The sequence below is a fragment of the Bactrocera dorsalis genome, chromosome 6 (assembly GCF_023373825.1).
Source record: "Bactrocera dorsalis isolate Fly_Bdor chromosome 6, ASM2337382v1, whole genome shotgun sequence".
NCBI lineage: Eukaryota > Metazoa > Arthropoda > Insecta > Diptera > Tephritidae > Bactrocera > Bactrocera dorsalis.
This window is the reverse complement of record NC_064308.1, coordinates 37,654,499-37,668,273: the sequence shown is the minus strand read 5'-3', so window position 1 is coordinate 37,668,273 and position 13,775 is coordinate 37,654,499. Positions and strand designations below refer to the sequence as shown.

General features: G+C 33.6%; 1 protein-coding gene across 1 annotated transcript; it reads left to right on the top strand.

Annotated features, from left to right (window-relative positions):
* Positions 1 to 12,005: 12,005 nt before the first annotated feature.
* Positions 12,006 to 13,035, top strand: LOC125779472 (uncharacterized). The gene is made up of 2 exons (XM_049460831.1): positions 12,006 to 12,141; positions 12,224 to 13,035. Exon 2 carries the CDS (start codon positions 12,233 to 12,235, stop codon positions 12,887 to 12,889), a length of 657 nt encoding a protein of 218 aa, XP_049316788.1. The 5' UTR covers positions 12,006 to 12,141; positions 12,224 to 12,232; the 3' UTR covers positions 12,890 to 13,035.
* The last annotated feature ends 740 nt before the right edge of the window (positions 13,036 to 13,775 follow it).

Below are 13,775 nucleotides of genomic sequence, written 5' to 3'. Positions count from 1 at the left end.
GGCAGTGATCCGATTACGTCCATCTTCGAACTCGAAATTTTTTTCGTACCAGGGAACCTACATCAAGATATCTCAATTTTAAAGTTACAGCTTGCACGGACGGACGTGCAGACAGCCAACCGGATTTCAACTTTTCTCGTTATCCTGATGGTTTATATTTTTACTTGTATAACCCTATATCTGTCTCGATTAGTTTTAGGTGATACGTACAACCGTTAGGTGGACAAAACTATAATACTCTAGCAACTGGCCTCTAGCCTCTAGCCTCTTGCCAATGATGGATTTATTGAGTAGGAGATCATTCGATTCTCTGCTGATTTGTACAAAGAAAATTGTACTAATCCCTTTTTTTATTCCATTGGTAACACTTCCCTATGTTAGATCGTCACTCTAAATGGCGGAAGTAAGTTATATACGTACATCGATAAAATTCCGTGTCTGGTTTATATTTTTTTTGGGTTGAGAGTACACTTCAGTGTCCTTTCAGAATACGAGTATATGTATGTATATTCTCAACAATGTTATTCGATAGGAATACAGCTAGAACATTTTTCTCGTCAATGTCCTTTGTGAAACAATATTAAGAAAACTAAGCAAGCAAAACTTCAAGAGATTTAAAATAGTAGGTATAGCCATATTCAACGACACTCAAGCGGTATTTAAAGAGATCTCAGCTTACGAGATTAAGTCGTTTTTGATACAGCAGTGTATTGAAGGACTGAATAGTCTGTCAGTTTGCAACCAAGTGCACCTCGTCTGTTTCACAAACGGATTGGCGGGAATGAATTTGCTGCCGCTCTGCAGCTGCTTGCAGGATGGTAGGACCAGAACACTACATTGGGGTTGGTCTCCATATCTGCTTTACAAACATGAAAGAGTTTAGTAGAGGAAAGTACACAAGGTTTAATACTTTATTGCATTTTATGCTGCAAACCAGTCAGTATACGTAGAATTTATGGATCAGAATAAGGATTCCATCGCCTCAATTGAGCGCCATACATCCAAATCGGCTTTATGAAAGAAAACACATAGTAACACCTTCTCAAATATTTTTTTATTTGCTTGTAAGAAGACTTGAGTATGTCAAATCTTTTGCCGGGTTTTCTATTATGATGATCATAGTCTGTTTCCATGAACTTGAATAATGCCTTAATATAAGAATTGCATTAAGGACTTTAAAATAGTCAGACTTTTCAAAATATCAATTTTTAGATATTTTCTTTAATTTATTTGAAGTTGATTTGGCAAATAGTTTTGATATATTTTATATGAGTTTTCCTCAAGACGGTGTTATCTCGAAAACCGCTAGATAAATTTCAATTAAATGGAACTGGTTAAAATGGAACTGGAAATGGTTGGACCTGGATCAACACAAACAGGCATTATTTCTAAATCTTTTTTTTTTTTTGTTTTTTTTTGTCTAGTCATGTGCAAACCTTATTCAATTATGCTATATTTTTAATTATATAAAATAAAATAAAATTGAAAAATCTGACTACAATCAAGTAAAAGTAAGTTGAAATATCATTTAGGCCTAAGAAAAGTGAAAGGACGATTGGTTCCAAAATCACTTAATTTTTACAAAAAAGCAGCGTTGCTTTCATAACTGTAAAACTATTGCAAATATGTGACCATAAAATGATTGTAAGAGCCGGTAATGCTCGTTTCGGAGGTGCATCTCATGATTCATATGTGTGGAATGTGTCAATTGGGAGAAGCAAACTAAAGACAGGTTATTTTATTATTTATTTAATTTCTCAATGATTGATATTAAGGCAAACTACTTAAATCTTTAACGAAAAACATTCTCAAGCGAGATCAATTGCTGAATGTGCGGTGTACTCAAGGGAAGGTTTTAAAACTTTGTGAATTACGAGTAATACATAAATGATGATTTATCTATGGGATTTGGTATAATAAAGGCAATTAAACTATAATAAATAAAAATTTGTGAATAAATACTAAATACCGAAAAATTGTTATCATGTAAGAGCAATTAAGTTGAAGCATTTCCTTTTTTATCCTTACTTTGCTTTTTGAACTTTGAAACTTTCAACACTTATTTTTTCAACGTTTTTAAATTTCCTCTTAAGTAATTTTTACATTTCTATTCAATTTCTCTCGGTGGTCCGCCGCTTATACTGCAGATGCTCTCCCTATTTCTTCGGATTTTGGTTTTTAGATGGTTTTATACTTAGGCCAAATCTATGTAAAACAACTCCGAAAAGTGCATGTTTATGTATACTTTTCTGCTCACGGATTTGAGCTTTTGAGATGCTTGAAAGAAAATCTGAACGCCATTAGAACTATAAATATGTATGAAAAGGATTTACTGAACCATGATTGGATACTGAAAGAAGCCAATGATCCGAAACATAGGAGCAGACTCTGTACTCATTGGAAACAAGTAACACATATTGTTACCTTAGATTTCCCATCACAGTCAACAGACGCTAATCCAACAGAGAAAGCTGTTCTAACATACCTGGAGGTAGCATCCTGTGAAATATGTGAAATATTTAGTTGCAAGGTGTTATGAATTTTGTCAGGTTATATAATAAAACATGCGCAAGTTTGAAGCATATATAAGAATAAACCTCAGCGATAACAAAATATTCTATTATTATTTGCAACATTTCCTCACTAAACGTTATCTACAATTTTGAAAACGAAAACATTACTTTTTGAACGCACTGTATATCATTTGAGTTAACTAAGTTGATTTTAATACGAATATCTCGGATATAAAGTAAAATATTGTATTGGAACTAAGTGTGACTACAACCAATATTATGAGCTATTATGAGTTAAGATACATGATTGTAATCCTTTCACCCTTCCTCCAAATAAGTAATGTTGAATTCATTCACAATATTAATTCTAAATATAACAGAAAATTGACTTGAGCTTGGTTTTTGATGAACCAATTGCAAGTAAGTTATAAAGGACACCGCAAACATACAACATTCCTCTGAAGTCATACTTTAATAAACCATAAGATTAAAAAATATATTTTAACTGTTTCATATGAAAGTTACCAAAGATACTTACTTCCAACACCCTTTTTATATATTACTAATTTTTTAATCATTTTTATACAACATTATTCTAATATTATACTTTATGTGCCATTGGTTTTAAAAATAGATTTTAACTGTTTAATAAAAAAGTATCCAAAAAATGGGTCTTGTTTTTCATGAATTATGCTATATATACTTTTTTATGTTATTAACTCTTTTGATTTGTCACATAATAACAAACAAATAAAGTGTGTATAAGTTGTTCCTGATGCATAAAGGTATACCGACTTAATTACTCGTATACTTGTACTTTTGCAACCAGTTGCTACAGAGTATTGTAATTTTGTTCACCTAACATTGTACATATTGTACATATACGTATACACCTAAAACGAATCGAGATAGAGATAGCGTTTTATATATGTATATAAATAATCAGGGTGAAGAGAAATATTGAAATCCGAGTGACTGTCTGTCCGTCCATCCATCCGTCCGTGAAATATGTAACTTGCATAAAAATTGAGATGTGTATCCTGATGAAACTTGCTATGTGGGGTCCTTAGTACCAAAAAAATACGAGTTAGTACATTGGCGTAATCAGACCATTTTCACGCCCACAAATCGTCATTAATCAAAAACCTATAAAGTGCCACAACTAATCACCAAATTAAGATATAAAACTGTAATTTGACGCAGGGGATCGCAGTAGCTAGAGGCACCTGTGCGAAACTAGTTTTTAACAAGAAAAAACGTTAACTTCGGCTGCACCGAAATTAATACACCCTTCACAGGTGCATTTCTTGTAGTAAATTTCCTCTTAAGTAATTTTTACGTTTCTATTCAATTTCTCTCGGTGGTCCGCCGCTTATACTGCAGATGCTCTCCCTATTTCTTCGGATTTTGGCTTTTAGATGGTTTTATACTAAGGCCAAATCTATGTAAAACAACTCCGAAAAGTGCATGTTTATGTATACTTTTCTGCTCACGGATTTGAGCTTTTGAGATGCTTGAAAGAAAATCTGAACGCCATTAGAACTATAAATATGTATGAAAAGGATTTACTGAACCATGATTGGATACTGAAAGAAGCCAATGATCCGAAACATAGGAGCAGACTCTGTACTCATTGGAAACAAGTAACACATATTGTTACCTTAGATTTCCCATCACAGTCAACAGACGCTAATCCAACAGAGAAAGCTGTTCTAACATACCTGGAGGTAGCATCCTGTGAAATATGTGAAATATTTAGTTGCAAGCTGTTATGAATTTTGTCAGGTTATATAATAAAACATGCGCAAGTTTGAAGCATATATAAGAATAAACGTCAGCGATAACAAAATATTCTATTATTATTTGCAACATTTCCTCACTAAACGTTATCTACAATTTTGAAAACGAAAACATTACTTTTTGAACGCACTGTATATCATTTGAGTTAACTAAGTTGATTTTAATACGAATATCTCGGATATAAAGTAAAATATTGTATTGGAACTAAGTGTGACTACAACCAATATTATGAGCTATTATGAGTTAAGATACATGATTGTAATCCTTTCACCCTTCCTCCAAATAAGTAATGTTGAATTCATTCACAATATTAATTCTAAATATAACAGAAAATTGACTTGAGCTTGGTTTTTGATGAACCAATTGCAAGTAAGTTATAAAGGACACCGCAAACATACAACATTCCTCTGAAGTCATACTTTAATAAACCATAAGATTAAAAAATATATTTTAACTGTTTCATATGAAAGTTACCAAAGATACTTACTTTCAACACCCTTTTTATATATTACTAATTTTTTAATCATTTCTATACAACATTATTCTAATATTATACTTTATGTGCCATTGGTTTTAAAAATAGATTTTAACTGTTTAATAAAAAAGTATCCAAAAAATGGGTCTTGTTTTTCATGAATTATGCTATATATACTTTTTTATGTTATTAACTCTTTTGATTTGTCACATAATAACAAACAAATAAAGTGTGTATAAGTTGTTCCTGATGCATAAAGGTATACCGACTTAATTACTCGTAAACTTGTACTTTTGCAACCAGTTGCTACAGAGTATTGTAATTTTGTTCACCTAACATTGTACATATTGTACATATACGTATACACCTAAAACGAATCGAGATAGAGATAGCGTTTTATATATGTATATAAATAATCAGGGTGAAGAGAAATATTGAAATCCGAGTGACTGTCTGTCCGTCCATCCATCCGTCCGTGAAATATGTAACTTGCATAAAAATTGAGATGTGTATCCTGATGAAACTTGCTATGTGGGGTCCTTAGTACCAAAAAAATACGAGTTAGTACATGGGCGTTATCAGACCATTTTCACGCCCACAAATCGTCATTAATCAAAAACCTATAAAGTGCCACAACTAATCACCAAAGTAAGATATAAAACTGTAATTTGACGCAGGGGATCGCAGTAGCTAGAGGCACCTGTGCGAAACTAGTTTTTAACAAGAAAAAACGTTAACTTCGGCTGCACCGAAATTAATACACCCTTCACAGGTGCATTTCTTTTAGTAACTATGAGGTCAGTTTGTATGGAAGCTATATGCTATAGTAATCCGATCTGAAAAATTTTTTCGGAGATTTTATTATTACCTCAACCAGTAACCCATTTCGAATTTCGTGAAGATACTACGTCAAATGCGAAAGTTTTCCATACAAGCCCTTGATTCCGATCGTTCGGTTTGTATGGCAGCTATATGCTACAAGCCGATCTAGATAATTTCTTCGTATATTACATTATTATTTTAGAAGATAAACTGTGCCAACTTTTATGAAGATACATTGTCAAATGTGAAAGTTTTCCATACAAGAACTTGATTCCGATCGTTCAGTTTATATGGCAGTATATGCAATAGTGGTCCGATATCGGCAGTTCCGACAAATGAGTATCTTCTTGAAGGTAAAATGACGTTTGCAAAATTTCAAAAGGATGTCTTAAAACTGAGACACTAGTTCGTATATATACAGACAGACAGATGGACATGGCTAAATCGACTCAGCTCAACATAATTATCATTTATATATATGTATACTTAACTTAACTTAATATACCCTGTTCAGGTTATAATAAGTGGGTGTGCCTCGCCCTCTAATAAATTTAATGTATATATCTTCCTTTTACAACAACCAAATTCGCCCAACACGTATATTGCAAGAACTCCTATCGATGGTGTGAAAAGGGATGAAAACCCCGCTCACTCCCTATATAACGGTACTGTTCTAAACTACTAAAAGCGTGATAAATCAATAACCATCTTAAGGCCAAACATTTTTCAAATCCAACAAAAGTCGTTCAAGCCCATTGGTACCGAATATTTGGACCCCAGTATCTATAATTGACTTTTGTTTTGTTGTATTTGTCTAAGAAATGTAATTGAAATTCTCTTAGCCCCCATATACCACATAAAAAAAATAAACGAACTTCCGAGTGACTTCGTACCGCATACATCGGCCAATATGTGAGTTATCTCAATGAAAATGAAATAGCTTGTTTTACAGTGTATCTTTGTGCCTAAATTAGAAAAATTCGAGCGAAAACTGGACTTAGCCCCTATATAACAAATATCACGATTTTCGAACATTCGGCTGATTTTACTCTATATGATAAAGTTTTTTAGTAAGTGACATGGTAATAATAAGTGGTATTGGGAAAAATAGATAAAATATGGTCAATACTACTATATATTTTCGTTTTTCTGACAAACCTTATGTGTCTGTCAGTAAAGGAGTTATATGTATATACTACACGTATATATAAAATTGCTTGGATCTCGATCCTCATGTTGACGCTTTACACCATAATGTATTTTCTTGGCTTTGATTCTTGTAAGTTGCAAGAGTATGAAATGTTCGGTTGCACCCGATTTTAGCCCTTCCTTATTTTTTTTTTTTAATTAAAATGGCTAACGGGGTTTTGCATTCTCGCACTCGTTTTGGTCGTTTTAGTTTGTTTTCTGTATCAATTGTTAGTCACCACCATATTAAGCTAAACTTACCGCCTTTACTTCTATGAACATATCGCTCATTTGCTGCAAGACTGGCATAAATCAAAAAACGTGATTTTTGAGTTAATAATGCAGAATTGTTCGTTATATCATACTTCATGTTGAGTGAAAAATTCATATGAATACCTCTTATATGCTCCGCTTGAGAAGAGAATGTATTTCCTGCTTTCCCTGTAAGGTTGCAGTCAGTTGAAAACTTTGAACGCGTTTTCTGGCAAATAGATTTTTTTGACTTATGCCGATCTTGCAGCAAATGAGCGATATGTGTATCTGTGCATATGTAAGTACCTAAATATAATCACCAGCCTACATACATGCGTACATATGTACATGGGCACATATACATGTCCAACGAAGGTGAGCACCGGGAGGAAATTCCATTAATGGCAATCTCATACAGATATGTATATGTTCCTATGTACTCATGTCCCAACTATAGAAATATGTACAAAGAAAAAATATGGGTATATACTACATAAAGTAGTATATATATATTTGTATTGGCATGTATTTCTATATATACAAAATAAGCATGCATACTTATATAAAATATAATTATAAATGTATAAATATATAAATATAAGTAAATGGTAGGCGCGTGTGGTGTGTGTATTTTAATCATGTTGTTTGAGCTCATTTGCCACAGCGGATGCATTTGCCCTGGTATGCATGTATGAATACAAGCTTTCTTTAGCAAACACATTTGCACAATATCCCCACAAATGAATATTATACTTATATATACATAGAATTTATATATACGAGGTGTGTTCAAAAAGTATCGCGAATCGTAACTGACAGTTTTCTTCGATTGCAGGGGCGTGGTGCATCATGAGTTCTTGCCACAGGGAAGAACGGTCAATAAGGAATATTACCTTCAAGTTATGCGCAATTTGCGCGAAGCATTCCGCCACAAACGCCCGGATTTGTGGAAGAACAAAAATTGGCTTTTGCACCACGATAACGCCCCTGCTCACACACATCGTTGCTTGTGCGCGACTTTTTGGCCAAAAACAACATACTAATGATGCCGCAGCCACCGTATTCCCGGCCCCCTGTGACTTTTTCTTGTTCCCTAAACTGAAAAGGCCCATAAAAGGACGACGTTACGCTTCTCTTGACGAGATAAAGACGGCATCGAAGGAGAAGCTGAAGAAGATAAAAAAAAATGATTTTTTGAAGTGCTTCGAAGATTGGAAAAACCGTTGGGACAAAATAGATATTCATGAATAAATAAATAATTTTTGAAAAAACACAAAATTCGCGATACTTTTTGTACACACCTCGTATATGTATATACACACATACTGTAATAAATAAACCCTGCTAAGTATTTTTAATGATTTCCGAACATTTTAAATTTAAATCCGTTATGATCCATTTCCATTCGAATTATTTGTCATGTTGCATAGAAGGAAAATTTATTTTATTTGCAGATGTGAAGATTTGGACATATCTTTTTCTTTATTCGCGTTGACACTGCTTAAGTGGTTATAAGAAATATCTACATAGATCCGTCAAAAGCTTTGTATAACCGGCCGCAAACACATACATAATTATTGTTTCCCTCTGAACATTGTTGTTCCTATTAAACATTAAATTTTATGCGGGTATTGGCAAAGAGCTATCTGATTTTATTTGTTAGCTGTTATATGCTATAAAAAGATCTGGCAAATGAAATAAAAAAGTTTTACATACAAGATCTTAACTGTTCAGTTTGTCTATAAGTGATAGTGCTCCAATAACGGTGGTTCCGTCAATTGACCAGCTCTGAGAAAGAAAAGAACGTGTGCAAAATTTCAGACCGATATCACGTATATTCAGGCTGACAGACAAAAAGATATACCGACATTTGTATGTACACAGCTAAATCGACTCAGCTCGGCATGCCGATCATTTATACATACATAATAGAAATCATTATTTAGGAGATAAAAGCAGATTGATAACTTTTGAAATAAAAAAAACATAGTAGGATGAAACCCATTGGAAAGGAAACACAAAATAGTAAAGTCCCGATCTGTTGACCGTTAGTTTCTTTTATAATTCGTATGTAGATTTCGTATGGGACATATACTTTAGCCAATAAACCAACAAAGTTTTTTATTATTGCCACAATCACGTTCAGTGGAAGTGTTGCTATATGTACAGGTAACAGTTCAATTGGAAAGGTCCCGGTTTACCATAGTTAAACACATTTTTATTTAAAATTCAATAATATCACATCTCCCGCTCAGGTTGGTGAAAAGATATGATATTTTAATGAAGCTAAGTGGACTAGTTTTTTTTTTCAATTATGTGGTTTAGCGTTGAGTTAGAATGGAATTGGTCTATATATTGGTTAAAACATCATATTACTATTATAATACATGAATATTAAAATTAGCTTCTTCTATCGAATTTCATGTTATATGACATGCTGACGCGAACTAATATATGTATTTATAATGATGAAACTTTATATAAGTTTGTGATCTTTAACATAGTAAGTCTAGAAGACATCAAATTTTAGGGTAATTTATTAACGATTTCATAGAATAATTGATGTATAACAAACATGTATAACATTTTTTAATAAGGATTTATGCCAGCTTAGCACTATATTACTTGTTTTCATACTCTTGCAACCTATTGTTACAAAGTACAATACAGTAAAATCTGTCTAAGCTGGACACCTGCGGCTTAGCACTTTTTGTACAAGGTCCATGTTATAAAGAAATTATTATTTTTTCATTTTATTGACTTTATTTAAAAAATAGGGTAAAAACGTACATTGAATTCAATGAATAATAAAAAAATACATAACAAGTAAGGAAGGGCTAAGGGTGCAACCGAACATTTTATACTCTTACAACTTGCAAGAATCATACCCATGGAAATACTTTTGAGATGCAAAACGTTAACCAGAGGATTGAAATCCAAGCAATTTTATATATAACTTCTATACTGACAAACACATATAGTAAGCTTTATTAGAAAAGCGAAACCCGCTATTTGTATTATCTATTTTTCCCAATTCCTTATACTATTAACATGCTACGAACTAAAAAACCAATCATCTAGAGTAATATAAGCTGGATGTTCGAAAATTCTGATATTAGTTATATAGGGGCCAGGTCAAGTTTTCGTCAATTTTATTAATTTTAGGTACGATGACACAATGTTATCAGTGAAACGTGCTCTTTCATTTTCATTGATACAATTCACATATAGCCGATATATGCGGTACAAAGTCACCCGGAAATTCGAAAATCTTTATATTAGGTATATGGGGGCTCAGGGAAATATTGATTCAACCAATTGTTGACATACAGATAAACCATTAACAGAGAAGGATTATCCTTTAATTTCAATTAAATATCTTACACATTGACCCATATTTGCGATCAAAAGTCAACTATAGGTACCGGGGTATAAATATTGGGTACCTATGGACTTGAACAGTTTTTTTTGGTCATAAGTTGGCATACACTAAAGGCATTATTCGCGCAAAGTTTTATCCCGTTATTTTAATTTTTTTTTTGATTTGTGAAACTGAGCGAATTCAAAGTTGTGTTGTAGTCCAATTTCGGGGAGTGAGCGGGGAATGGATTTCATCCATTTTCACGCTGTCGGTAGAAGTTTTTATAAGATCAGTACTCATAATATTTGGTTGATGTAGCTTAAGTGGTTTAGGATATATGTATATAAGTTAGCACCCCATACATTCAAAAGTATCATATGATGCAGTAATATCATATGATACAAAGTAAAATAATATGATACCACTAAATCGCTGAGACTGCGACACGTGTAGTGGCAACCTATGGGAAGCGCAACGTTAGCGAAGTGCCAACCTGTGGGAAGCGCAGCGTCAGCGAACTCCGTACCCGTTGCAGCGGCAAACATAGGTCTAGAGTTAAGTATAATTAATTGTAAATGTTAGTTCTTAAGTGAAACTCAATAAAGGAGCATAGCTCCAATAAAATATTTTTTTATTAAAAACTATAAAAAGTTTTTTAACTGGCGCCCGAGCAGGGACCAGCGAGCGTAAAGTAGTAATTGCCTGAAAATCGAAAAGTAAGGCAACGCGAACGGTAGTGACAGTGAAAAAAATAATAGAAAAAAAAAAGCCTGAAAATCAAAAAGTAAGGCTACGCGAACGGTAGTGACAGTGGAAAAAAACAAAAAACAACAGGAAAAAAAAGCCTGAAAAAAAGTAAGGCTACGTTAAAAGTGGAAAAGAAAACGCAAAATTATAATACTGTGCTAACGAGCGGCTACAACGCAACGTGGGATTTCTAAACGCCGAGGGACCTCAGTACTGTTAAAGAAAAGGGACAACCCCGGAGCGCAGCACAACATCCCATGGAAAGCTGGGAACACCTAATGTAAGATTTATAAAATATTATATTTTAATACTATTATAAAGAATTTTATTATAAAGAATACGGAATTTAAATTGAAAAAAAATAATTATTCGACACAGAAAAGAAAAAAAAAGAAATTATAAAGAATTTTATTATTAAGAATACGGAACTTGAATTGAAAGAAATTAATTATCCGACAAAAAAAAGCCTTAAGTTATCGTAAACTTTACGAAAAGATTCAAATATTGTCAAGGAAACCTACGAGGGAGTCAAAAATACCCCCAAATATTTTGCAATACTTCATACTATCAGGCATAAAGTAACTGGTGATGCCGACACCGCACTAGAGTCATATAATACTCCACTTGATTGGAGCCAAATTAGAAAATGCCTCATGATGCATTATTCAGACAAAAGGGACATAGGTACCCTCGAATATCAGGTGACCACTCTGGTCCAACGCTACGACGACATTCCGACCTTCTATCAAAAAGTTTATCAACACCTTTCACTTATCCCTAGAATGGTAAACACCGCCTGTGAGGCGAAGAATTTTTTTTTTTTTGCAATATTTCCTGATCGTTCACTCGTATTAAGGCGTGCGCTCGTGCCAACTCAGTTGAGTGTTGTACGAGCTTGGGCACAGACGTATTTTGATTTGCTGCGTTGCGTTGGTTATATATAGATACGTGTGTCGCCTCTGAGGCGAAGTTTACCAATAAAGGTACTTTTTTTGTACATATTCGTTTGCGCATTTGTTTGGTTTTTTTTTGCTAAAATTTTGAGTTTTTGCGTAATTTTTATAGTTTTTAGAGATGGCTCCTCCTGATGTGCAGTTACTCATATGGCTGGAGGAGATATCGCTTGATGGAAGTGAACTTGATGACGATTTGGGTGTAGATATCGATTCAGATGATAGTGTGGCTGATCCCACTTACGTCGATGATTTCGACGATGACATGCAGTATATTGATGTATCTAATCAAATTGATGTCAATATACAATCCGCACCGACTCATGTTCATGAAGCTGTAGACATGTCGCAAAATGGCGAACAATTGGCTTGTGAGAACTGGATAATTACGCCATCGGCATCGGTTATGAGGGGTAAGAACAAATATATATGGTCTTCCGAACCGTCTTCGACAACAAAAGTATCGAACAGAACTCCTTCGAGAAACATAGTTCATATTATGCCAGGGCCAAAAGAAGGAGCCAAGGGTATAGTAGATCCCTTGAAGTGTTTTGAACTGTTTTTTACTACAGAATTGAGGGATGAAGTACTCTTACGCACTAATGAATATATTGACCAAGCAGCTACCAAGTATACAATTCAGAATACCACTACATCACAGGTAACAATAGAAGAGCTTCGTGCTCTTATCGGTATATTTATCATGAGTGGTGCGTTAAAAAATAATCACTTGTCAACTGTTGAACTGTTTGACCCTACTATTTGTGATGTGAAATAGTAGGTGGAAAACCCACAAATTTTATTTTGTCTTGCAGAATTTATTTTAAGTTTTAAGATTTATATTATTTTTTAATATGTTAATTAGATATAAGGTCTACAAGACACTGAAGTTTTTTTTTTGATCTCAAACTGTTTTTTAATTTTTTATATTCTTTTTGTAAAAGATCTATTCATACTACTAATAAAATATGTGATCCATAAATGTTGCCAATAAAATATTTAAGATATTTAAAAAATGAATTGTTTTTTGTTTATTTTTATTACCAAGCATGTAATATATACGTTTTTGTTTTTGTTTTAATAAATTTTTGTTTTGCTAAGGGTAAAATTTGGGTTTTTTATAAAAGTCGCCTCACAGGCGAAGATTACCATTAAAGAGCAAAAAAATATGTTTACCATTCTAGGGTTATATTAGACAAAATTTCATGCCTCGAGCTAAGCGACGAGTCCATACGGGCTATGACGAACTCATATAGGGACAAAGCTCTCGACACATTCATAAGAGGACTGAATGGCGATTTACCTCGTCTTCTCAGCATGAGAGAACCGACGACCTTGCCACAAGCATTACATCTATGTCAAAAGCTTGACAACATGACATATAGAATGAACCACGCGAACAGTACACACAAACCCAATATCCAACCACCACCACGACCTCCCCGAAATAACAATTTTAATAATTTCAATAACAACTTTAATAATTTCAATAACAACAGACCTTTTTACCCCGAATTAACGTATTCCCATTCCCCCAGACGAAGTTTCGACCAACATCCATTCGGTCGTCAATCAAACCGATATCCCCAACACTATATGCAAAATAACCAAGGATTCATGCCAAGATTCAACAATTACCCGAACAACCCTCACATTACCAGAGA